Source organism: Microcaecilia unicolor, chromosome 4 (assembly GCF_901765095.1).
Source record: "Microcaecilia unicolor chromosome 4, aMicUni1.1, whole genome shotgun sequence".
Classification (NCBI taxonomy): Eukaryota; Metazoa; Chordata; class Amphibia; order Gymnophiona; family Siphonopidae; genus Microcaecilia; species Microcaecilia unicolor.
In genome coordinates this window covers 74,963,659-74,990,331 of record NC_044034.1, presented here as the reverse complement: position 1 = coordinate 74,990,331, position 26,673 = coordinate 74,963,659, and the positions used below count along the sequence as shown (strand labels likewise).

Sequence of the window (26,673 nt, the reverse complement as noted above, 5' to 3'; positions counted from 1 at the left end):
AGTGCAGGTGAGGGCTGTCCATTCCCCTGCTGGTGGCGGTGAGCCCTCGGGTGGGTCTCCGCCTACCCTGAGGGCTCCTGTGGTACAGCCCCCCCGAGATCGACCTTCTTCAGTCTCGGCCCCGAGGAAGCGACGGGTGGATTCGACGTCCTCCTCGTCGGTGCCGGGGAGCTCCGGTGACATGCTTCGGAAGAAATCGAAGAAGCATCGACACCGGTCTCCTCCCCGTGTCGGCACCGAGAGCTCTGGGTCGCCGAGGGATTCGGCACCCAGCAGGCATCGGCACCGAGAGGACCGCTCACCCTCTGTTCAGGAGGTGTCGATGCGCTCCGCTCTGGACAGCCCGGAACAGCCTCCACGCCCGGAACAGGTACTGACGTCGACGCCTGCATCGACCTCTCAGCCTTTCTCTGCAGCCGCTCTAAACGAGAGCCTCCGGGCCGTTCTCCCAGAGATTCTGGGAGAGCTGTTGCGCCCTACCCCTCCGGTACCGGCGGTGCTTGCGCCACCGGTACCGTCGAGCGTGGCGCCGGCTGGCCCATCGCCCAGGTTGAGGTCCCCGACGTCGGTACCGCGTGCGGTGCCGGCCGCGGCCACCTCCCAGGAAGGCTCCCCGACTACGTCGGCGGAGGGAGCTTCGCCGATGCGGGCGAGGGAGTCTACCTCTCGACGCCCCCATCGTGGACGGGGTTCCACGGAGTCGAGCAGGGCGAGGTTGCAGACACAGGTCCGTGAACTTGTGTCTGACACCGAGGGTGAGGCCTCGTGGGAGGAAGAGGAAGATCCCAGATATTTCTCTGACGAGGAGTCTGGGGGTCTTCCGTCTGATCCCACTCCCTCTCCTGAGAGACAGCTTTCTCCTCCCGAGAGTCTGTCTTTTGCCTCCTTTGTCCGGGAGATGTCTACGGCCATCCCCTTCCCGGTGGTTGTGGAGGACGAGCCCAGGGCTGAAATGTTTGAGCTCCTGGACTATCCTTCTCCACCTAAGGAAGCGTCCACTGTTCCCTTGCACCATGTCCTGAAGAAGACATTGCTTGCGAACTGGACCAAACCATTAACTAACCCCCACATTCCCAAGAAGATCGAGTCCCAGTACCGGATCCATGGGGACCCAGAGCTGATGCGCACTCAGTTGCCTCATGACTCTGGAGTTGTGGATTTGGCCCTAAAGAAGGCTAAGAGTTCTAGGGAACATGCTTCGGCGCCCCCGGGCAAGGACGCTAGAACCTTAGACTCCTTTGGGAGGAAGGCCTACCATTCCTCTATGCTCGTGTCCAAGATCCAGTCTTACCAGCTCTACACGAGCATACACATGCGGAATAATGTGCGGCAGTTGGCGGGCTTGGTTGATGCTCTTCCCCCTGAGCAAGCCAAGCCTTTTCAGGAGGTGGTCAGGCAGCTGAAGGCGTGCAGAAAATTCCTGGCCAGAGGAGTTTATGACACTTTTGATGTTGCGTCCAGGGCCGCTGCTCAAGGTGTGGTGATGCGCAGGCTCTCATGGCTGCGTGCCGCCGACCTGGAGAATAGAGTCCAGCAGCGGATTACGGACTTGCCTTGCCGTGCGGATAACATTTTTGGCGAAAAAGTCGAGCAGGTGGTAGAGTCTCTCCACCAGCGGGACACCGCATTCGACAAGTTCGCCCGCCGGCAGCCTTCAGCTTCTACCTCTACAGGTAGACGATTTTTCGGGGGAAGGAAGACTGTTCCCTATACTTCTGGCAAGCGTAGGTACAATCCTCCTTCCCGACAGCCTGCGGCCCAGGCTAAGCCCCAGCGCGCTCGCTCTCGTCAGCAGCGTGCGAATCAGCAAGGCCCCGCGGCTCCCCAGCAAAAGCAAGGGGCGAGCTTTTGACTGGCTCCAGCAGAGCATAGCCGACATCCAAGTGTCAGTGCCGGGCGACCTGCCTGTCGGAGGGAGGTTGAAAGCTTTTCACCAAAGGTGGCCTCTTATAACCTCCGATCAGTGGGTTCTCCAAATAGTCCGGCAAGGATACACCCTCAATTTGGCCTCTCAACCTCCAAATTGTCCACCGGGAGCTCAGTCCTACAGCTTCCAGCACAAGCAGGTACTTGCAGAGGAACTCTCCGCCCTTCTCAGCGCCAATGCGGTCGAGCCCGTGCCATCCGGGCAAGAAGGGCTGGGGTTCTATTCCAGGTACTTCCTTGTGGAAAAGAAAACAGGGGGGATGCGTCCCATCCTAGACCTAAGGGCCCTGAACAAATATCTCGTAAAAGAAAAGTTCAGGATGCTTTCCCTGGGCACCCTTCTCCCCATGATTCAGCAAAACGATTGGCTATGCTCTCTGGACTTGAAGGATGCCTACACACACATCCCGATACTGCCAGCTCACAGACAGTATCTGCGATTTCAGCTGGGCGCACGCCACTTCCAGTACTGTGTGCTACCCTTTGGGCTCGCCTCTGCGCCCAGGGTGTTCACAAAGTGCCTAGCTGTGGTAGCAGCGGCGCTTCGCAGGCTGGGGGTGCACGTGTTCCCATATCTCGACGATTGGCTGGTGAAGAACACATCCGAGGCAGGAGCCCTGCAGTCCATGCAGATGACTATTCGCCTCCTGGAGCTACTGGGGTTTGTGATAAATTACCCAAAGTCCCATCTTCTCCCAGTGCAGAAACTCGAATTCATCGGAGCCCTGCTGGATTCTCGGACGGCTCGCGCCTATCTCCCAGAGGCGAGGGCCAACAACTTGTTGTCCCTCGTCTCGCGGGTGCGAGCGTCCCAGCAGATCACAGCTCGGCAGATGTTGAGATTGCTGGGCCACATGGCTTCCACAGTTCATGTGACTCCCATGGCCCGCCTTCACATGAGATCTGCTCAATGGACCCTAGCCTCCCAGTGGTATCAGGCCGCCGGGGGTCTAGAGGACGTGATCCACCTGTCCACGAGTTTTCTCGAATCCCTGTATTGGTGGACGATTTGCTCCAATTTGACTCTGGGACGTCCCTTCCAAATTCCTCAGCCTCAAAAAGTGCTGACCACGGATGCGTCTCTCCTGGGATGGGGAGCTCATGTCGATGGGCTTCACACCCAAGGAAGGTGGTCCCTCCAAGAAAGCGATCTACAGATCAATCTTCTGGAGTTGCGAGCGATCTGGAACGCTCTGAAGGCTTTCAGAGATCGGCTGTCCCACCAAATTATCCAAATTCAGACAGACAATCAGGTTGCCATGTACTATGTCAACAAGCAGGGGGGCACCGGATCTCGCCCCCTGTGTCAGGAAGCCGTCAGCCTGTGGCTCTGGGCTCGCCGTCAAGGCATGGTGCTCCAAGCCACATATCTGGCAGGCGTAAACAACAGTCTGGCCGACAGGTTGAGCAGGATTATGCAACCTCACGAGTGGTCGCTCAATTCCCGTGTGGTGCGACAGATCTTCCAGGCGTGGGGCACCCCCCTGGTGGATCTCTTCGCATCTCAAGTGAACCACAAGGTCCCTCAGTTCTGTTCCAGGCTTCAGGCCCACGGCAGACTGGCGTCGGATGCCTTCCTCCTGGATTGGGGGGAAGGTCTGCTGTATGCTTATCCTCCCATTCCTCTGGTGGGGAAGACTTTGTTGAAACTCAAGCAAGACCGAGGCACCATGATTCTGATTGCTCCCTTTTGGCCGCGTCAGATCTGGTTCCCTCTTCTTCTGGAGTTATCCTCCGAAGAACCGTGGAGATTGGAGTGTTTTCCGACCCTCATCACGCAGGACGAAGGGGCTCTGCTGCATCCCAACCTCCAGTCCCTGGCTCTCACGGCCTGGATGTTGAGGGCGTAGACTTTGCCTCTTTGGGTCTGCCAGAGGGTGTCTCCCGCATCTTGCTTGCTTCCAGGAAAGACTCCACTAAGAGAAGTTACTTCTTTCATTGGAGGAGGTTTGCCGTCTGGTGTGACAGCAAGGCCCTAGATCCTCGCTCTTGTCCTACACAGACCCTGCTTGAATACCTTCTCCACTTGTCTGAGTCTGGTCTGAAGACCAACTCCGTAAGGGTTCACCTTAGTGCAATCAGTGCATACCATTACCGAGTGGAAGGTAAGCCGATCTCAGGACAGCCTTTAGTTGTTCGCTTCATGAGAGGTTTGCTTTTGTCAAAGCCCCCTGTCAAGCCTCCTACAGTGTCATGGGATCTCAATGTCGTTCTCACCCAGCTGATGAAACCTCCTTTCGAGCCACTGAATTCCTGCCATCCGAAGTACTTGACCTGGAAGGTCATTTTCTTGGTGGCAGTTACCTCGGCTCGTAGAGTCAGTGAGCTTCAGGCCCTGGTAGCCCAGGCCCCTTACACCAAATTTCATCACAACAGAGTAGTCCTCCGCACTCACCCTAAGTTTCTGCCAAAGGTTGTGTCGGAGTTCCATCTGAACCAGTCAATTGTCTTGCCAACTTTCTTTCCCCGTCCTCATTCCTGCCCTGCTGAACGTCAGCTGCACACATTGGACTGCAAGAGAGCATTGGCCTTCTATCTGGAGCGGACACAGCCCCACAGACAGTCCGCCCAATTGTTTGTTTCTTTTGATCCCAACAAGAGGGGAGTGGCTGTAGGGAAACGCACCATATCCAATTGGCTAGCAGATTGCATTTCCTTCACTTACGCCCAGGCTGGGCTGGCTCTTGAGGGTCATGTCACGGCTCATAATGTTAGAGCCATGGCAGCGTCGGTAGCCCACTTGAAGTCAGCCACCATGGAGGAAATTTGCAAAGCTGCGACGTGGTCATCTGTCCACACATTCACATCTCATTACTGCCTGCAGCAGGATACCCGACGTGACAGTCGGTTCGGGCAGTCAGTTCTTCAGAACCTGTTTGGGCTTTAGGATCCAACTCCACCCCCCGAGGGCCCTGTTTGTTCTGTTCCAGGCTACACTCTCAGTTAGTTGGTAAATTTTTTAGGTCAATCTCAGTTATGTCCTCGCCGTTGCGAGGCCCAATTGACCAATGTTGTTGTTTTGAGTGAGCCTGGGGGCTAGGGATACCCCATCAGTGAGAACAAGCAGCCTGCTTGTCCTCGGAGAAAGCGAATGCTACATACCTGTAGAAGGTATTCTCCGAGGACAGCAGGCTGATTGTTCTCACAAACCCGCCCGCCTCCCCTTTGGAGTTGTGTCTTCCCTTGAAGTGTATTGTCTTGCTACATACTGGACTGGCCGGCTCGAGCCGGTTTCGGGCGGGAAGACGGCCGCGCATGCGCGGTGCGCGCGGGCGCGCGAGGGCTAGCAAAGGACTTTGCTAGTGAAGTTTCCGATTGGAGGGGCTGCCGTGGACGTCACCCATCAGTGAGAACAATCAGCCTGCTGTCCTCGGAGAATACCTTCTACAGGTATGTAGCATTCGCTTTATCTACTACATAACAGGTGTAAATGTACTATATAATCCTATAATAATAAAGTACTATTTCTCCTGACCCTTAGGAAACTGTGCTAAATGCAGGGAGTCCCAAAAAATATAATCTTTACTCTGAAAAGTAAACAAACATTTGCAAGAATACTTGACAAAAAAGGTAACACCCAAGGCTAGCATCCTAGATTTGAAAGCTAAAAAATGCTTTTTGAGTGGCGTAGTCTTGGCAACATCTGAAAATTACTAACTTTTGCTCCACAAAAATTCACATCTTTTTTTTTTTTTTTTTTTTTTTTTAAATAAAGCTTCATAATCAATGATTTATCATTCTCATTTGCTAACGATACTAAAAGAGTGAATCTCATAAGTATCACATCTTGAGGATTCTCAAGAAAAGCAGCCAGATCAACCTCAGATGACGCTAGTTGGTCCACCCCTTGTTCATTCGGGAGTGTTTTTTCTTCTCTGGTAGATAATAACAATTAGAAACAAGTAATATCTGAGCATTTGCTAAACCCAAGATTTCCTTGAGGTATTTCAATATCAGTAGTGTACTTGCATACTGCTATATCCCCTTTCAGGTTTAACGAGGTTTACAGGATACAAGGGAAAAAAAAGACCAATACACTATACAATCATAATCTCATAAAATTGACAACTGTCATACATATTTATCCTTTATTTATTTATTTGTTGCAGTTGTATCCCACATTTTCCCACCTATTTGCAGGCTCAGTGTGGCTTACAATTTTTTTCCGTCATAAATACATATATTAGGTAAGCAGTCTCCAGTCATAACCAAGCAGGCAGCAAGTTCCACAAGGAGATTATAGAGTAAGGGAAATGGGATTTGATATACTGCCTTTCTGTGGGACAATTAAAGCAGTTTACATTTATTATATTCAGGTACTTTGTGCCTAGTGTGCTCGCAATCTAAGCATTGTACCTGGGCATTGAAGGGTTAAGTGACTTGCTCAGAGTCACAAAGAGCTGCATTTGGAATCGAACCCAGCTCACCAGGTTCTCATCCCACTACACTAACCACTAGGCTCCTCCTCCACTCAAGTAGGCTACTCCTCTACTTACGTAAAGTATTAAAAATTCACAAAAAACGAACCCCTTTAGAACAAGGGGGCTGAAAAATTAAGGAGAAACACAAACGGGATGAATGTCCAAACAAGGGTAGTATTCAATAAACCACATAATTCTGAGGTAAGTCCATACACTACCTGAAACATTAAACACAAAGGTTTAAATAACATTCTCTGACGTACAGAAAGCCAACGTAATGATTTCAAATGAGGTGACACACTCAAATTTTTGGAACCTCATAAATCAACCGAGCTGCGTGTTCTGGATAAGTTGCAACTTATTCAATAATTTAGAGGACAGACCCAAATATAACATGTTGCAGTAGTCAATATAGCAAAAGAGGTTCGATCAAAAAAGGCCTTATCAAGCGTAGTTGTCAATTTAAAAAGAGTTTTTTTTGCCAAAGATGATTAATTTGAGATTCTAATGTCAGTGATGAATCAAGAATCACCCCCAAAACACAAGAAATCCTCAATAGTAAAAGCACTGCCTGATGGAAGGGCAATAGAACCTCGGGTGGCAATAGATTGTAGAGGGAAAATTTATGAAACACAGATTCCTAACTCTGTTAGCCTTTTCTATCATTTCTAATTTTAGATGAAGGCTGTGGGAATCTTTAATTGCAGAGATAGATGCAGCCTGTAGAGTAGATGCCTGTGTCTCAACTACAGATAAATGTTTATCCAACACTGATATATTTGAGTCCACATTGCCTAACTTATCAACCACTTCCTGAAAAAATGAAGTGTTTTGGGAAATAACTGTAAGCATCCCCTCCATACGATTATTTAAGTCCCTCAGGTCTTTTAAAATACTTTCCTGCTAGTCTCTCTTTAAATTAAGTGCCAGCTGGGTTTCAACAGTTTGCATAATTTGAGGCATCATAAAACGTTACAGTTGAGAAAACTGGAACACCCTGCCACACACTATCAGGAGATGAGCAGCCCAGAGAGGTAGGCGTCTCCTCGCAAGAAGCTAAAGGAGGGGGTGGTGGAGTGCATTTGAGAGAACTAAGTGAGGGATTGATGTGGGACAAAACCTGATTATTAGACACTCCTGAGGTAATCACATGTCTATCCATCAGGCCTGGAGACTTGAAACTTGGCCTTACGTTTCCCCTATCTATTTAAGAGTCAAGATAAATAATTCTTCATTACTTGAGCTCCTCAATGTTTCTTGGTATGCCAAGGCACATGGCGTGACCCTTTTGGTGTGCCCTGCAGCTGCGTGCCACAAAAGCATCAACTTCTTGTAGGAAATGTTAAGGCCTCCAGGGGCGGGCAAGCAACTACCACCATGCCTGATGGAAATGGCACTGATGCTCCCTGATGGTAGCTCTGTACACTTTCCACCAGCCGGTATTTGCGGAAGTGTAGTCTCACCAACTTAGGACACTTCCAGGTAATGCCACTCCTTGTTGTTTTAATTGTATTGTGAATTAGGAATATAGAACATGAGAACATAAATGTTGCCATACTGAGACAGACTAAAGGTCCATCAAGCCTAGTATTCTGTTTTCAACAGTGGCCAATTCAGGTCACAAGTACCTGGCAAGATCTGGAAAGAGTAAAACAGATTTTATGCTGTTATCCTACAGATAAGTAGTAGATTTTTGGTGGGGAGGCTGGGCAAGATGGTGCCTGAACGTGGTGATAAGATTCCTCTTTCCAACTGCTGTTGAATATTTTCCTCTTTACAAGTTTTGTCTTAAATTTAATATGGTTAAAAGAACATATACATACCTTACAGTCACGTCTGTTCCTCTGACAGCTGGACTGATGGATTAATTTATCACTACTGGCAGTGAAATCTCCAGAGTTGTAGCTGTGCTGCAGGGAATGCTGAGGGAAGGAGAATCTCCTTACTTGCAGTAGATATCACCCTGAGACCGAAGGAGTGGTTCAGTCCCACAGACCCAGCACAGTTGTTTGGCATGATTCCTGGAATGTTGTTCAGTGATAGTGCGAGCAGAGACCCGGTTGCAAGGGTAACAGAACTGCCTCTGAAGCACTGATACAAACTACTGGAGGGGCAGCTGGAGTCATTTCTGTGGGGACTGACTGGCCTTGAGGAAGGAGTAAGAAGCAGCTTGCTCGAAAGAGATGGTTGTGAAGATGCAGAAGGGCTCACTTTTGCTGTAAAACCACCTCTTAATTTTGGATACACTTTTGGGAGGCTTTTGCTATGTTCCATTTTGAAAAAGTTTTCCTCATTGACTGCTTTAACACAAACTTTGCTGGGAAAGTATGCAAGCTTAGAGCAAAGGGTTACTACTGTTAAAGCTAAAGTATTCTCAATGGAAGTTTCCTCTAAATCATTGTCTTATCAGCAGTTGACAGTGATTAAAGACACTAGAGTTGCATCGTAAGGTTGAGAATTTAGAGAACGTTATTTGTAGGAAAACATTAAACTTATCTAAAATTCCTTCAGTAGCCGCTTCATTTACCTTAAAAAGATATTTCTTGGAAATATCAAAGATTCCAGAACAATCTTGTCCTCTATCTAGAGTGTATTATATTCCACATTTTGCTCCACCGCCTCGGGGCCTCGAGCCTTGCTCCACTGCCTCGGAGCTTTGGATTATTACAACTTTGATAAAGATCCCGTCTGTTCTCGGTTCTGGTTGTGAAGAATTGCCTAGTTCTGGCTATGACCATGGAGCTGGGCCATCTTGTCCATGGGGCTTTGACTATCTCTGGCTTGGGCCACGGGGCCTGGTCCAGCTACAGTTACACCTATGGGATCTCGTCTAGCTTATTTGAGCTCGAGCATCGACTTACTCTGGCCTTGACCATTGAGCCTCGAGTAGTTCGGCTTTGTCCGTCGACCCTTGCCTGGCTATGGGTTGGTCCATGAGTTCACCTATCTCCGGCTTTGTCCATAGAGCCTGGCCTAACTTTGATTTCCCTATGAAGCCTCGCCTACCTATGGCTTTGCCTGTAGAGCTAGGCCTTCTTAGGGTTTGTTTTCTTGCTACAGCAGTGTCCATAGAGCCTTGCATGACTCTGGTGACTGGCATATAGCCCGGCTACATCCAGAAAGGGGGAGGGGAACCTTGCTCAGCCTTGGTCCCTTCCATGGAGTTCTTTCTAACTCCTGTTCCATCCGTGGAGTCTTGCCTACTTCTGCTTTCAAGCTTTGACCTTCCTCTGGTGTCAGCCATCGAGCGTTTGCCTGGCTCTGGTTTCGGCCATTAGGCCTTACCACGGTTCTGATCCTTCAGTTTGGCCTTCCGCCGACCTCAGTGCCAGCAGCTGAGGCTGCCTTTATTCCAGCATCGGCCGTCGCGCTGGGTCTGGTTTCATCATCGGCCGTAGGGTCTTGCCCGACTGCTCTGTCTGCGGCTGTTGTTGGTGTTTCTTTCTCTGTCTCCAGCCGAACGGCCGGCCGTTGGGGATCGCTTCTCTGCTTCCAGCTTTATCGGTGTGTCCACCCTGGGAGATTTGCTCAGTCTGTCTGCTGCACCTGAGTTTTGATGTGGTCTGCCGCGTTGGCAGACTCTACTACAGCTTGCCGTGGATGCTGCAGTACCAAATTTTAGCCTCCACATTGCCTAATGGGGTGGACAGTGTGGTTTTGTCTGTCTTGGGAGTCGCTTCCTCTCTCGGGGGGGGGGGGGGGCGGTTCTAGACGTTAGTGTTTTCCGGTACTCCTGTCTCCTGATGGCTTCTCGGTCATGGATCTGGGATTCAGGCTTCCTATGGGGAGCTCTGCTCTCTTTAGAGTTCCAAACTCTCTATGCTGAGCTGTCAGCTCGGACCTCACTCTTTTCTGGCGTACTTGGGGATCTTTGAAGATCATTTCCTTATGCTCCACCACAGCAGATGGGTACGTTCCATTGCCTTGCACCTTTTGCTTTGGCATATTTACTGTGGGTTCTGGTCCTGTGTGTCTGTCCTGCATGGGCCTTGGTGCCGTAGGGGTCCCACACCAGTGGTGGTTTTTTGTGTCTGGTTCCCTGTGTGGGGTCTATGTGAAGATATCTTGGCCAAGGAGGTTGCTCCTGGGACTGGATTCTGGCTAGCCTTACTGGGGGGGGCCTTTGGCTGTGGTCCTGTCCTTCTCGTGACCCTGCTCTAGATTAGGTGTATGTCCACTGTTCCTGGTGCTTTCAGGATGCACATGTCTTTCTCCTGATTCTGGTCAGGGGTTTGTTGCTCTTCCTTTCTGGGATCACTCCTTTCTTCTGCAGTAGCACTGGGGTGATTGGGGATGGCTGCTACATTTTTTGCCTCCTGAGTTAGCGCCTGTGATTTTTGATCTGGGCTAGCAGCACTTGGCACACCTGTCTTCAGGGTTGAAGTGTCCCGTCCTGGATGTGGACTGGTTTGGTACATCCCATTTATCTGTGGATTGATCTGTGGGACGCTGTGGAAGGTAAAATTAGTCCTTACCTGATAATTTTCTTTCCATTAGTCCCAACAGATCAATCCAGAGGCCCACCCTTGGTTGAATTCACGAGGTTCTTTTTCTTTCCAATTGTTTCAGTTCTAAAAAAAAAAAAAAGGCAAAAAATCATCATCACCAACAACCAAATACATGAGGTCAACCTATAAGCTACAGTTTGTCCCACAGGAGCGGTGGAGGAGGAGTCTAATTGAGGCTTTTTTGAGGCAGGAGAGGGTTTTTTCATTCTGGATTTCTTCTTCTATTGCTTTGGTATCGACAATACTGAGGTTGAGGTGGCTGCACATGTCCACATATAGTAAACCTCTGAGGCTCTCTCTATCTCCACTTGCTGCTAGAGGGACATAACCCACTCATCTCTGGATTAATGTTTGGGACTAATGGAAAGAAAATTATCAAGTAAGGATTAATTTTTTCATATTGTCCTTATCCCCCTACTACTACTAGTGGACTGGGTTGAAGGTTTTCCTTATGTATATTTATATTTCTTCTTTACTGCTTGGGGTGGAGGCATAGCCTAGTGGTTAGTGCAGCGGACTTTGATCCTGGGGAACTGGGTTTGATTTCCACTACTGCTTCTTGTGCCTCTGGGCACATCACTTAACCCTCCGTTGCACCAGGTACAAATAAGTACCTGTAGATACTATGTAAACCGCTTTGAATGTAGTTGCAAAAACCACAGAAAGGCAGTATATCAAGTCCCATTCCCTTTCTTGTTTCTATATTAAGATATAAGATATATTATCTTGGAATCATATGTATATAAGCATAAATAACTAAAAAATAGTGGATTTTCCCAAGTCCATCTTAATGGCTTATAAACTTTTATTATAGGAAATTATCCAAACCTTTTTTTAAAAAAATCCTGCTAAGCTTAACTGCTTTTTGCCACATTTTCTGGCAACAAATTCAAATTACACGTTGAGTGAAGAAATGTTTTCTCCAATTTGTTTTTATTGGGGCCCTTTTACAAAGCTGCAGTAGCCGTACTGCCATGTCACCATGCACCAAATCGACCCTACCACTGAGCTCGCGGTATGGGCTCCCCCAGGAAATGGCTGCACGCCAATGCATTGGCTTAGCATATGGCCATTTTCTTCTGAGAAGAAAAAAAACACCTTTTACCAACGGCAGTAAAAGGGGGCCTTGGCACATGGCAAACCCGCAAGCCAACGCCACCGCAGGGCCCCTTTTACCGCTGTTTTTTTGCACAGCCTCCAAGATGCTCCTGACTGGATTTGGTACTCTAAATATTGAGTCCCTCCCAAGGATCTAGGATATTCAGAGATATTGATGTAGGATGTGGACAACTCAAAGTACCTCAGCCTTCTGTAGTTGGCAGATGATAATTCTGTAAATGTCCAGTGTGTAGAGTTGCTCAGCTTCAGTCTTCAATATTTTGTTACCATAGACAAATGATACTTTTGTCAGATTTTCCAGTTAATCATGGCTGCTACTTTGTTGTGTCTTTCCTTGTAGTCAGTCTGGGTGATCTCTTTGCAGTCCGTGACTAGGTAGTCCATAGTCTCTTTGGCTTCTTTGCACAAGCAACACTTGCAGTCCTTGGATATTTTTATCAGTTTTAGCTGTTATTGCATTTGTTTGAAGTCTTTGTTTCTGTGCTTCCATAAGTCCTTCAGTTTTGTTTTGTTTTTCAAAATGTCTTCAGCCTCTGCCCTTTCCTTCAGTGTCTCTTATGTACAGTTCACCTTAGTATTTATTTCCTTACTTGTTCTTGTCTGCAGACCTATTTGGCCTCTTATTGTCATAAGTAAGCCTTGTTGATGTACTAGTTTTAACGCATTCTGTTCACTGTTAATGTAGACAGCCAGGCCTTGTTTCTCCTCTTCCACGGTTTGTAGTACATACAGCAGTCCTCTTCTTCCTATGTAGCGAAGAAGATAAAGCCTGTCAAGATCACTGTGGGGGTGCAGAGCATAATTGATGGTATAATCTTTCACATTTTATGACCCAAAAGTTTCTAGCTCTGCCTAAGTCTTCAACAATTATCGCACTGTATCTAATGGCAGGTATGGCCCTGGTGTTGATGTCCTTGACAGTATTTCCACCATTAAGTTTAGCCTTTAGGATTTTCCTAACAATTCTAAGATATGTTTTGCTGATTGTGTTCTTTATCATGGCATGTTTGATGTCATCCGCCTGTAGGATAACCAGATATTTGTATGCTCCTTCACTGTCCAGTCCCTTCGTTATCTTATGGAGATTTCAATACCTTCATTGTCAACCATTTTCTCTCTTTCATAGCTAGAGAGGCACATTTGTCTAATCCGAAGTCCATGGTAATATCTTCATTGAATATTTGTGTGGTAATTAGCAGCAATTTGATTTCCATAGAAATTCAAATCATCCACACATAGTAGAATTGAAATCTTTGAGATGTCTTTCCAGTCTGGTAGCCTAAGGCTCTTTCTTGGTATAATTGACAATGGAATCATTGTGATCACAAACAATAAATATATTCCTCTCCTGATGTTCACCCGACCCACTTCTTTACTGCCAATTGTTGGTTCCATTTTCCACCGACTCATTGCTTTCTGCACAAATGTTGTGATATTTTCACTCACTCGATTTATTTCCAAGCACTTCAAAATCCAGCTATGTGGCAGTGAGTCAAAGGCCTTCTCTTAATCAATCCAAGCTACTTTCAAGTTCATTTTTTGATGATTGCAATTTTACAGGATCATTTTATCATTCAGAAGCTGATCTTCCATGCCCGTGGTGCTTTGGCAGTTCCTTTTTGTTCCACTGGAAGCAAATTATGTCTTTCCTAGTTGGTCCTGGATTGCATCTGCTGCTATTCCTGTCAACGGTTTGAATATTGTTGGTGGACAGATTATTTGCCTGTAATGTCTGGAACGGTCCCTTTTGCTGGGTCTTTTTGCAGGAGATAGGTCTTCCTAGTTATCGACTAGCTTTTCAGTCTGCTCTCCTTGCAGTATGTTGTTGAATTGTTCAGCTATTCTTGGATGTAAACTGGTCAAATGTTTGAGTTGGAAACTTTGCAGTTGATGGTGGTGGTGGTTATTGATTTTCTCTTGTACATTTACTCATTTTGTAACCTGCCTTGATTTAGTGCGGAAATGCAGTCAATTGGCTAATGTCAAGTGCATCAAATATTGCTGCTGCTGCTGCTGCTTGTACAATTTAGCCTCCAGTTGAGGACATTTTCCAAAAGTCTAGAAAAACAATATTCAAAAAAACGCTGATCGCCCAAATTTAGGCAACTCTTTTGAGCTTAAATTCATCTAAATTAAGGAACTTAAAATTAGGAGCTTAAATTTAGACCTGCAAAACATTTACCTCCTCTTAGCATTAAGTGTCAAGTAAAGAAAATCATTGTTTTGCACATTTTACCCTGCTTTAAACTGCTCTTGTAACCATCCACTGTTTAGGTGCCTATATTTTTTTTTGTTGTTGTTGTTACATTTGTACCCTGCACTTTCCCACTCATGGCAGGCTCAATGCAGCTTACATGGAGCAATGGAGGGTTAAGTGACTTGCCCAGAGTCACAAGGAGCTGCCTGTGCCTGAAGTGGGAATCGAACTCAGTTCCTCAGTTCCCCAGGACCAAAGTCCACCACCCTAACCACTAGGCCACTCCTCCACTCCGGGCCACAGGAACACAACGCTATTCGCCTTTCAAAATCAGCTTACTCATCAATTAAACTATTCCTGTTAATAACATCTTATTGTCATGCAAGCTCTTAGTTGTCTTACAGTAGAAAAAAGAGCTTATTGTGTTGCATTATGTTTTAGTCTCGTTCTATCAGTGGAGAGGCTTTTTAGATTGTAGTAGCAGTTGTGTGTGTGTGTCCCTAGTTACTTGAAAACATGTAGAGAGATAGAGTTGCAGGTTCTTGGATAGAAATCCAACTTTTGCATTCAGTAGCTTTCAGGCTTGTAGGTGGTATATAAGAGATTAAACTAATTTACCAAACTTGTACTGTGATTATGGAAGGAGTATATGTGGCCTGCATGTACTGTGCCTACTGCAATGCGAAATTCAGCTTCCTTGTCACTTGCAGCAGATGAATCCAGGAACTAGTGGGTTAAGTCCGCCTACCAGCAGGTGGAGATAGAGATAAACAAACTAAAGGCAGTGATGCCAGACGGCCAGCTCCTTCCTCAGTTAGTATGTCTCTATCTCAGCAGGTGGTGGACGGCTTTTCTCCAGCTCCTGGGCCCAAGGCCTCTGAGGGTGCTCCTGAGCTGGTGGCCATTTTGAGCCGGGGGTGGCAGACTGGTGGTGTCCCCTTTGGCAGCATACTCAGTTGCTGGGTCCCTGCTGCTCCTCAAATTCCCTCTGAACAGGCTTTTGCTGTTCCTTTCCTTCCCTTCCCTGTTTGTTTCTGCCTCCTCACAGTTGTGAATGTGCTGCAGAGTTTTCAGGACCTTCTGCAGAGGCAGGCAGTTCGTGTATTCTCGGACAACACCATGACGGTGGCCTACATCAATCAGCAGGGGGGCACTCGCAATCTTCCTTGGCAGTGGAAGCGTCTTGTCTTCTAATATGGGCGGAAGCGCATGTTCAGAGTCTGTCAGCAGCACACATTGCGGATCAAGACAATGTTCAAGTGGATTTTCTCAGCTGGACTTTTTTGGAAGCAGCGGAATGGATGCTGTCGGACTTGGCTTTTCGGCTGATCTGTCAACGTTGGAGAAGACCAGTAATGGATCTCATGGCCATGGCTTGCAATGCCAAAGTTCCCCAGTTCTTCAGCCGCAAACGGCAGCCAGGATCCACAGGATTGGACGCTCTTCTCCAGCCATGGCCGGAACAGCAGCTACTGTATGTTTTTCCTCCTTGGCTTCTGATAGGCAGAGTTCTTTGCCACATAGAGCGGCATCGGGGGCTGGTCGTTCTAGTGGCCCCAGACTGGCCCTGACGGCCGTGGTATGCAGATCTCGTTCGAGCACTCTCAGAGCCACCATTGCGACTTCCGGTGACTCCCAATCTGCTGCATCAAGGGCCAGTTCAGATGGAAAATCCCTCCCACTTTGGTCTTATGGCCTGGCTATTGAGAGGCGGCAGTTGAGGAAGAAGGGATTTTCAGGACCAGTCATTGCCATTCATTTGGGGGCATGTGTTTAAGCCACGCATTTTTGAATTCCGTTACCGTTTTCATCTCCACCACCCCTCGCGGGAGGGCATTCCCAAGTATCCACCACTCCCTGTGAAAAAAATACTTCCTGACATTTTTCTTGAGTTTGCCCCCCTTCAACCTCATTTCATGTCCTCTAGTTCTACCGCCTTCCCGTCTCCGGAACTGGTTCGTTTGTGGATTAATACCTTTCAAATATTTGAACGTCTGTATCATATCTTCTCCGAGAACAAGCAGGCTGCTTGTTCTCATGACTGGGTTGACGTCCACGGCAGCCCCCACCAACCGGAACAAAACTTTGCGGGCGGTCACGCACACCGCGCATGCGCGGCCGTCCTCCCGCCCGTGCGCGACCGTTCCCGCTCAGTCTTTTCTTTTCCGCGCTGGAGAGAGCCGTGTTCGTCTCTCTGTCAGCCCCGGAAACCGGATAGCGCGTTTGCCGCGAGATTTTCTTCTTCGTTGTTTTTCTTAGTTGTTTTTCTCTGTTTTATTTTGTTAAAAAAAAAAAACGAGATAACTTTGTTTTTCCCTCGTACTTTTAGCGGGGGCGTCTCGTTGCGGCCTTGTGGCCGCGCGGTCGATTTATTTTTCGAGGTGTGAATTTTACCGCCACCATCAACGACTTTGACTTCGCCGACGCGATTTTTCCGTCGATGTCCTCGAAGGTCCCGAGTGGATTTAAGAAGTGTGGTCGGTGCGGCCGGCATATCTCGCAGACCGACACTCACGCTTGGTGCCTCCAGTGCCTTGGGCCGGAGCACGATACCAAGACGTGCACCTTGTGTCTCGGTTTATGGAAACGGACACAGGTGGCGAGGCAAGTTCTACGGGACCGTCTTTTTGGAACTTGCGCCGGCCCCTCGACGTCGACTTCGACGGCATCGGTGTCGACGGCCGGATCTTTGGTACCGGTACCGATGTCCACGAAATCAGCACCGACCCCAGGAGCACAGGTCCCGTTGGCCCGCTGGTCTTTCGGAGATGGCAGGGGTGAGCGGCCGCGTGGGCAATCGACCCCGGTCACTCCCTCTTCCCAGGGCCCTCGGGACCGAATCCTGTCGGATCTGATCCCTCGAGGCCGAGGGGGATCTACCTCCTCCTCTTCGATACCGCCGAGTGCCGATGACGGGCACTGGAAAAAGACAAAAAAGCACCGTCATCGGTCGCCCACGGCGCATGTGGCTACCGGCTCCAGAGATGATTCGACGCCGAGGAAGCGGCAGCGCCAGGAGGAGCGGTCCCCCTCTATGGCAGAGGTATCGTTACGTGAGGACACCAGCACTTCGGTGCCGTCTCCTGGACCCGAACAGCTTCCGGCACCGACACCTCTACCGGCCCCCTCGCCTTTCCCGACAGCGGGCCTGGACGAGTGCCTCCGAGCCATCCTTCCGGGGATCCTGGAAGGGCTGATGCGCCAGACTGTGCCGGCGCCGGGGGTGCTTGCGCCCTCGGCGCCGTTGACGGAGGCGCCGGCGTGCTCTAGCCCGGTGCCGAGGCCTTTGACGCCGACGCCGCTTGCGGTGCCGGTCTTGACCGCCACACAGGTGGAGTCCCCATCGACGTCGATGGAGGGTGCTTCATCCCCGCCGGCGCGGGAGTCCACCGCTCGACGGCGCCACCGAGGAGGAGGTTTGTCGTTTGGTGTGAGAGCAAGGCCCTAGAACCTCGTTCTTGTCCTGCACAGAACCTGCTTGAATACCTTCTGCACTTATCAGAGTCTGGCCTCAAGACCAACTCAGTAAGGAATCACCTTAGTGCGATTAGTGCTTACCATCTTTGTGTAGAGGGTAAAGCCATCTCTGGAGAGCCTTTAGTGGTTCAATTCATGAGAGGCTTGCTTTTGTCATGGGATCTCAACGTCGTCCTCACCCAGCTGATGAAACCTCCTTTTGAGCCACTGAATTCATGCCATCTGAAGTACTTGACCTGGAAGGTCATTTTCTTGGTGGCAGTTACTTCAGCTCGTAGGGTCAGTGAGCTTCAAGCCCTGGTAGCTCATGCTCCGTATACTAAATTTCATCATAACAGAGTGGTGCTCCGCACTCACCCTAAGTTCCTGCCAAAGGTGGTGTCGGAGTTCCATCTTAACCAGTCAATTGTCTTGCCAACATTCTTTCCCAGACCGCATACCCACCCTGCTGAACGTCAGTTGCACACATTGGACTGCAAGCGAGCGTTGGCCTTCTATTTGGAGCGGACACAGCCCCACAGACAGTCCGCCCAATTGTTTGTTTCTTTCGACCCCAATAGGAAAGGGGTCACTGTCGGGAAACGCACCATCTCCAATTGACTAGCAGATTGCATTTTCTTCACTTACGCCCAGGCTGGGCTGACTCTTGAGGGTCATGTCACAGCTCATAGTGTCTGAGCCATGGCAGTGTCGGTGGCTCACTTGAAGTCAGCCACTATTGAAGAGATTTGCAAGGCTGCGACGTGGTCATCTGTCCACACATTCACATCACATTACTGCCTCCAGCAGGATACCCGACGCGACAGTCGGTTCGGGCAGTCGGTGCTGCAGAATCTGTTTGGGGTTTAAATCCAACTCCACCCTCCAGGACCCGAATTTATTCTGGTCAGGCTGCACTCTCAGTTAGTTGTTCTTCGTAGGTCAATTTCTGTTATGCCCTCGCCGTTCCGAGGTTCAGTTGACCTGGGTTCTTGTTTTGAGTGAGCCTGAGAGCTAGGGATACCCCAGTCGTGAGAACAAGAAGCCTGCTTGTCCTCGGAGAAAGCGAATGATACATACCTGTAGCAGGTGTTCTCCGAGGACAGCAGACTGATTGTTCTCACCTACCCTCCCTCCTCCCCTTTGGAGTTGCGTTTTTACTCATTTTTGCTTGTCATTCAACTGAGCGGGAACGGTCGCGCACGGGCGGGAGGACGCCCGCGCATGCGCGGTGGGCGTGCCCTGCGTGCGGGACCGTCCGCAAAGTTTTGTTCCGGTTGGTGGGGGCTGCCATGGACGTCAACCCAGTCGTGAGAACAATCAGCCTGCTGTCCTCTGAGAACACCTGCTACAGGTATGTATCATTCGCTACCCTTGTTTCTCCTTTCCTCCAGAGTATAAATGTTGAGGTCAGCAAGTCTGTCCTCATATGTTTTGTAAAGCAAATCCCATACCATTTTTGTAGCTTTTCTTTGCACCACTTCAAATTTTTTACATCCTTAGCAAGATACGGCCTCCAAAACTGAACACAGTACTCCAGGTGGGGCCTCACCACCGACTTGTAAAGGGGCATCAACACCTCCTTTCTGCTGGTCACAGCTCTCTCTATGCAGCCTAGCAACCTTCTAGCTACGGCCACCACCTTGTCACACTGTTACGTTGCCTTCAGATCCTCAGATACTATCACCCCAAGATCCTTCTCCCCGTCTGTACATATCAGACTCTCACCGCCTAACACATACGTCTCCCATGGATTTCTACTCCCTAAGTGCATCACTTTGTGTTTCTTTGCATTGAATTTTAATTGCCAAACATTAGACCATTCTTCTAGCTTCTGCAGATCTTTTTTCACATTTTCCACTCCCTCCTGGGTGTCCACTCTGTTACAAATCTTGGTGTCATCCACAAAAAGGCAAACTTTACCTTCTAACCCTTCAGCAATGTCACTCACAAATATATTGAACAGAATCGGCCCCAGCACCGATCCCTGAGGCACTCCATTACTCACCTTTCCCTCATCCGAGTGAATTCCATTTACCACCATCCTCAGGCGTCTGTCCGTCAAGTTCCTACTCCAGTTCATCGCGTTGGGTCCTATCTTTAGCCTGTCAAGTTTATTCAAGAGCCACCTGTGGGGAACCGTGTCAAAAGCTTTGCTGAAATCTAAGTAGATTACATCTATAGCATGTTCCTGATTCAGTTCTCTGGTCACCCAGTCAAAGAAATGAATGAGATTCATTTGGCACAATTTACCTTTGTTAAAACCATGTTTTCTCGAATCTTGCAACTTATTGGCTTCCAGGAAATTCATTATCCTTTCCTTCAGCGTCGCTTCCATTACTTTTCCAATAACCGAAGTGAGGCTTACCAGCCTGTAGTTTCCAGCTTCTTACCTATCACCACTTTTGTGAAGAGAGACCACATCTGCTGTTCTCCAGTCCCACGGAACCTCTCCTGTCTCCAAGGATTTATTAAACAAATCTTTAATAAATCTTTTTTTCTCTCATCACTTCTGAAATTTTCTTTGATTGTGGCATAATGTACTTGTAGAACGTTTGTGACGACTACCTCACTCTCATGGTAATGTTCAATATATAGTGAGGTTTAGATTCAACAGGGCTAGCAGTTCAATCAATTGAATCTAATTATCAGCTACATTTGGTTAGTTGATTAAGAAACAATTACTTTTTCACATGGGTGACATGGGTGTTGAATAACTGTGTTGCTAAAATAAACGAGGTAATTTAAAACTGTTGTGTGTTTACTTTCCTTTGACTAATATTAGATTTTGTTTAAAGATGAGAAACCACTCAGTACGACATACTTGTAATAATAGGGGGAATCAGGAGGGGAGAGGACTTTTTTGCATCACTGTATGACATGTATTTTCTTTGGTGTATTAGTATGGTTCAGCTATGCCCTCTTGTGGCAAACAGTTATACAAAATTTAAACAGTCCATAGTTGCCCAATACATTAAAGCCTTTGCTGACAAGCAATATTTGTAGTTTTTTCCATCAATAGGCAGCATGAACCTATCTGACAGTGCTCCTGGAGTATCTTTATTAAAACTCTAAGAACCTGAAAAGCTTCTAAACATGCATGCCCCTTCCTATTGTTTCCCCTCTGGAAGTACTTCAGATTTTTTCTTAATTATTCTTCCAAGTGTAAGTTTTGTAGATCTGTCTACCTTTTTAAATTTCTTTTTCCATGTTTGTGTTTTAGGTGTCTTCTACCTTTCAAAAAAGACACCCCCAACCAAACTCAAGCCCCTTCTTTGGATATTTGTTTTCTTTTCGTATTTACTTTAAATTTTTCCACCACGCTCTTTGGTATGTTTAAAGAAAAGCCATGCTTCAAGAGGTGACCCACCTATGACATAAGCCTTAAGGATGTGCATGGTATTTGTCTGCTGTGCATCACATTATAATGAAGGCAAGTGCTACGGCTTTGATGGAATGTTAAAGCTTGCACAGTATTTGGTGGCATATGAATCTGCTTGTACGAAAAAGCAAATAAATGTCTTGACACTAAGGTGTTCAGCATCCCCTTTAGGAAAGTGATATATATCCCTGCATGCACTGGCCTACAGAGTCTAGTCATGGTCCAGAGTCTCAGCTGAGAAACAACATAAAGATAAGGTCAAGATCCTGATGCAGCATCTTAAGGCAAGTACCATACCTTAGTCCCAGAAGATAGGCACCAAAACCTTTTGTGAGAATATCAGCACCATATCATAGAGAAATCTGTTATATGCTGACTTCAGCAATGCTGAGCTTAGGCACTGAAGTGTCATCAGTCTTGGTATGGAACTCACTATAGAGCCATTGGTGCGGGCACGTTAACTCCTGAGGCCCCCTGCCAGGCTATTTCCAAAGTCAGAAACAGTCCATCGCACTGTACACACAGAATCAGCAGCTGCGCTGAGCTGCCAATTCCTGCACACAGAGCAGCACTTCCTGGAGGGCATCCTCAGACACATCAGGCAGGCATGGGCCTGAAACACTGCCCAAATCTGCCCCAACCCAGGGAACCGGATGCTGCTCCATCCTGAGCTCTCTGAGGGTGTAAATTTAAGGGAAATTCCTCACCAAGTGTGGGCCTTATAGAAGGCACCACAAAAATTGTGAACACCTCCCGTTTCTAGGGAAACTCATAGAATAAACAGTCTTTGTTCAACTTAATGATTGGCTAAAAGAGAGAAACTGGCTAGATCCGTGTCACTCTGGATTCAGACCCGGTTATGGAACAGAAATGATCCTCGTATCCCTACTAGATGATCTTCACGGAAACCGAGACAAGGGATTTGCCTCAAATGTTAGTACTGCTAGATTTCTCAGCAGCTTTTGACACTGTGGATCATGATACCATGCTAGCATGACTGACAGAAACAGGTATCAATGGAACAGTACTTGCCTGGGTCAGATCTTATCTATCAGATAGGCAACAATCCATAATGTTTAGCAATAACTCATCAACACCATGGTCACTGACCTGTGGAGTACCACAAGGATAGATACTGTCACCTATTCTGTTCAATATCTACCTCAAGCCACTTGCTGAGCTGATTTGGTCAATGGACACTCAGTTCTACATCTATGTGGATAATGTGCAGCTACTCGTACCCATTGAACCTGACTTATGTACAGCCTTGAATAAACTGATTACTTGTCTAACATCAATTCAAGAATGGGCTAAACATTTGCCTAACCCAATTTTCTTTTAATCTCAAGGGATGACTACTATCAAATTGCAGCAGGGTGTTCTGTCAGTTAGTTTTATATGTACCTTGGTCAGAACAGATCTCAACTCTTTTGTAATATGAACATCAAGAAACAAAATTTCTGTGGCTGAACTTTGGGCAGCAAATTTTATATTGGGGTCCCGAGAATTTAACCAATCAACAAAACATTCAAAAGTTAGAGCATCCCCTGCCCACACAACAAAAACATCATTAATACATCAATACCATCGTATAATCTTTATTATCAAAACATTGCTTCAGCCAAATTTGGTCATATAAAGACAGGCCACTGAGGGGGCAAATGTGGCACCCATTGCCACCCATGATAGTTGTAAATAAAGCCGATCTGCATAGATAGAAAAATTTTCCTTCAAGGCAAGTTTTGCTAGTTAAAATTTTTAAAATCCATAGGGACTTGATGTGGCCTAGGATGATTATCCAAAAAATGTTCCAACACTGTCAAAGCTTCCTCTTGGGTATATTGAGGTATACAAACAGACTACATCAAGAGTAGCCATCATAGTAGCCAAGGTTTTTTTGTTTGTTTTTTTTGCTGGTTCTTTCCGATCAGTGCCATAGCTCTCTTGCTATTGCTATCTTCGTGGAAGTACAGTAAACAGACTCTGGCTGTGCTGAAGTTGCTTGAGAAGATACATCCAGTGCTGTATATGCCCCTGGTGCAGGGAGAGCTGTTCTAATCTAATCTACTTATAGACCACTTAATCCAAACAATTGGGTGAGCTTCTACAGTGCTCTAATTAAAGAGAAGAGGTTTGGAGGAGGTGTGCAAGTGATATTGGGAAGTGATAAAGATAAATAGTAGTGATTGTTTAAAATCTGTGAATGTTAAATGTTCTAGCTGATAGAAAGTTTTTGCTGAGCATGTACACTGAGAGGGAGGGCATGCCTGCAGGGAAGTGTACCTGACAGTTATGAGGAGACAGCTGAAAGCTAGTTGATTGGCTGATGGCTCAAGGAGTAGGTTCAAAGAAGAAGTTTTTTTTAGCTGAGACGAAAATAATTGGTGAATGAAATACTGATTGCTTTTTTTTTTTGGGGGGGGGGGGGTGTAAAGAACAGCAGGAGTGAGTGTTTATGTGCTGAGAAATACTGATTCCTGAATAAAGCATTCTCCTTTGATAGGAAGAGTGAGTGATTTAAGAAAATACATTTTACTTTAGTGACATTGATGTTCTTAATGTTTCTGATGTTCTTGAGACCTCAAGAAACAGATATGGGAGAGAAAGCAACTTTAGTTGCTTCACTGGCACTGCCATCGGATCGTGAATGGCTTCTTGAATTTTCTTAAAAAAAAAAAAAAAAGAGAGAGAGAGATCCTTTTTCTGTGCTGTCAGGACAGATGTTTCCATACCTGACTAAAGAGACCAAGAAAAGGAGGAAAAGTTTTCTTTTACTTAAACCAACTGTATTTCAGTTGAGCTTTTTCTTTTTTAAAATATCCATGTAAATGTATAATTAAGTGGAAGTCAGTGAAGTATGTTTTCTTTGAACCAGTGCAGCTTTCTACCTTGAGTAGTATGAAAATGCTTTCTAGTTCCCCAATTTGAGTAGTCACAGAAGATCCGCAAATATAGGAACTGTTGTATTGCTGTGCTATTTATTTACTGTATTGCATTAACAGGATACCAGTTACCTAAGATTTCCTTTGATTTTCAACTTGTTCTCCTTCCCGCATGGTCATGGGTTATATATTTTTCTGTTTGTTTTGTTTTTTTAATAAGATATATTTGTCCTTTTCTTCGGTGTGTTATTCTCAGTATATCCTTGGAAAACTGTAAAAATTGTATTCAAAAATAAAATTTTTAAAAAAAGTCGATATTATGCTAGTTACGAGGGTCAGCTTAACCACTGGATCAGGTGAGGCAGTAGCTCGGGGTGCTAGCGATACAGCGCCAAAATCTCTAATCTCTGATAGCATCTGATCTAATGGTTAAGCCTTCTGTCCCCTCTCTTCCCTGTGGATCTGGTATCTCTTCCCCCCTCCAGTCCAGCATCTCTCCCTTTCTCTCCCCCCCCCCCCAACTGCCCCCTTCTAGTCTGGTCTCTCCCCCCTTTGCACCCCCTCCTTGCAAGTCCAGCATCACTCCTTCTCTTCTCCCCCACCCCCCACATTTCTACCAAAGTGTGTGAGTTGCTGGTGGCAGCAGCAGCTTGAAGACATGTTGCCTTCAACCAGGCCCTGGGTCTTCCCCTCTACCCCATCTCGCCCACAAGAAGTTGCATCAGAGGAGGTGGGACACAGCACAGCAAAGACCCAGGGCCTGGCCAAATGCAACCTGTCTTCAGGATACTGCTGTCATCAACTCTCGCACACTTTACAGGACTGCAGGAAAAGGGAGGATGTGGAGGGGGAGATATAGTTTGGACAGAAAGAGAGGGAGAAGGGGGCTAACTGGCATATATTGAGGATGAGAGAAGGGGACTGGTGCTGGGGGTTGTTGAGAGAAGGGGATTGATTTTGGGAAAGGGTAATTGAGAGTACAAACAAATCAACGTTAGCAGTGTTTTCACAAGACAACTGTCATTGCTGTTTAGTGGAAGCAAATATACATTTCTGCAGCTGAGGAGCCATCAGCATGAAAAAGGCACAGAAACTAAGACCAGTAGAGAAACAAGAGACTACTAGAAAAAGTGGTTCCTATTTTTATTTATTTTGCATTGTGGGTGCTTTATCTATGTGTATCAGTTAAAATCTAATATCAGAAGTACTAATTTTGAGATAGGAACTTACTCCCAACCTTTCTACAGCTGTCGTTATGTACACATGTGCTGTATCTTGTCTAAGAATACTTCCTTTTACAAGCTAGAGAATCCTAGCTTTTTGAGTCACTCATTAGAAGTAATTTTGCCCCCCCCCCCCCCCCCCCCCGTTTACTAAGCCACGCTTTGAATGGGCTGTGTCAGCATTGCAGCATGGCTTAGTAAACAAGGGGGTTATTGTCTAATCATGTTTATCTGATTTATTTTGCATTTTTTTTTTAAATAGAATAACTATCCTTCCCCTTCAAGGCTGGTATTAATGGGATGCAAACAGAGCTACTGCACTGCCCCCTTCCGTCAGCCTACAGGGGCCCCCAGGTCTGTGTGAAACTGAAGGCCCCTCCCAGATTGTTGCCCTGGGCTCCTGCATGTTTAACACTGGTCTTATTCCCCTTACATCTGACTTCCTTGTCTTCTCCATTCCTCTTTCAAGTAAATTATAGTACCTGCTCCTTAAATAATCCTGTAGGGATAGTGTACACCTCTGGTTTAATTGTAATTCCTCCAGTGGACATAATTAGTCTGCTATGTGGGGGGGGGGGGGGGGGGGATCTAATAGGAGCTTCCTAGCTTGCAGCTTTACTGCTGTATCTCAGTTGTTCCCCAGGGCTCCTGATTCAGCTTGGAGAAAGTAAAACTTGTAACTTAGTAAAACTGGGCCAGATTTTGGGGCACAGTATGACAGAGTGAGATGCAGTTTTCTAAACATAGTCCAGTGGTCTTGTCTCTGTAGACTTAGTTTAAGTGATTTGAATATCTAGATATATCCTACCTTTATGTAGCAAATATATAGCAAGTAATAGTAATATGAGCTACTACATTACTGTGTACTAATGCCATTAACATTTTACTTTACTATAGGTCCAGTTTTATGCAAAGGTATCTAACTGGTATTAGCACGTGTCATTAGCATTATTTGTTAATTATAGTACCATACATTAAAACTTATAGCCCTCTGTATCCAGTGAGCACGGCAGGCTGCAGCTTCACACACAATAATAAAATATGACAACACAAGATAAATAATCTAAAATAAACATATAATAAAAACAACTGTTATAGGTACACAATGTAATGATATCTATTCCAAACCCTATGACATGTAAGCAACTCAAGCTGATAGTCTGAGGTCTAGAAAATCACACTCTTGTTTATAAGATAGATGTTTATTATATTTACTCCATAATGATGGAAAATATCACTGTATTTGTAATGAATTACTTTTGTTTTATTAAACAGCCTTAAAACTTCCTCTTGGCAAGACAACGGTGATGCATTTGGTGGCTAGAGAGACATTGCCAGAGCCAAACTCTCAAGGTAGGATGAACTTGACATGGAGTGACCAGTGAACTGCTCAGACAATCAGTTGAAAGAAGCATTTGCCTCTATTCTTTGTTCATTCTTTTATTATGCTTTCAAAACCTGGAGTTCATCACAATCCCTGCAGAAACATTACATTACACATTAATATTGTATTCCACAGAAGCCTTTAAAAATATTCTGTTTTCTTAAGCCATGGTCAC

General features: G+C 46.7%; 1 protein-coding gene across 1 annotated transcript in view; it reads left to right on the top strand.

The window, feature by feature from the left end:
* Positions 1 to 26,673, top strand: part of UBL3 (ubiquitin like 3) — a 227,857-nt gene that overhangs the window by 188,727 nt on the left and 12,457 nt on the right. The window contains exon 4 of the mRNA XM_030200355.1: positions 26,390 to 26,467. Coding sequence (XP_030056215.1) covers positions 26,390 to 26,467 — 78 coding nt within the window. The remainder of the gene's footprint in view (positions 1 to 26,389; positions 26,468 to 26,673) is intronic.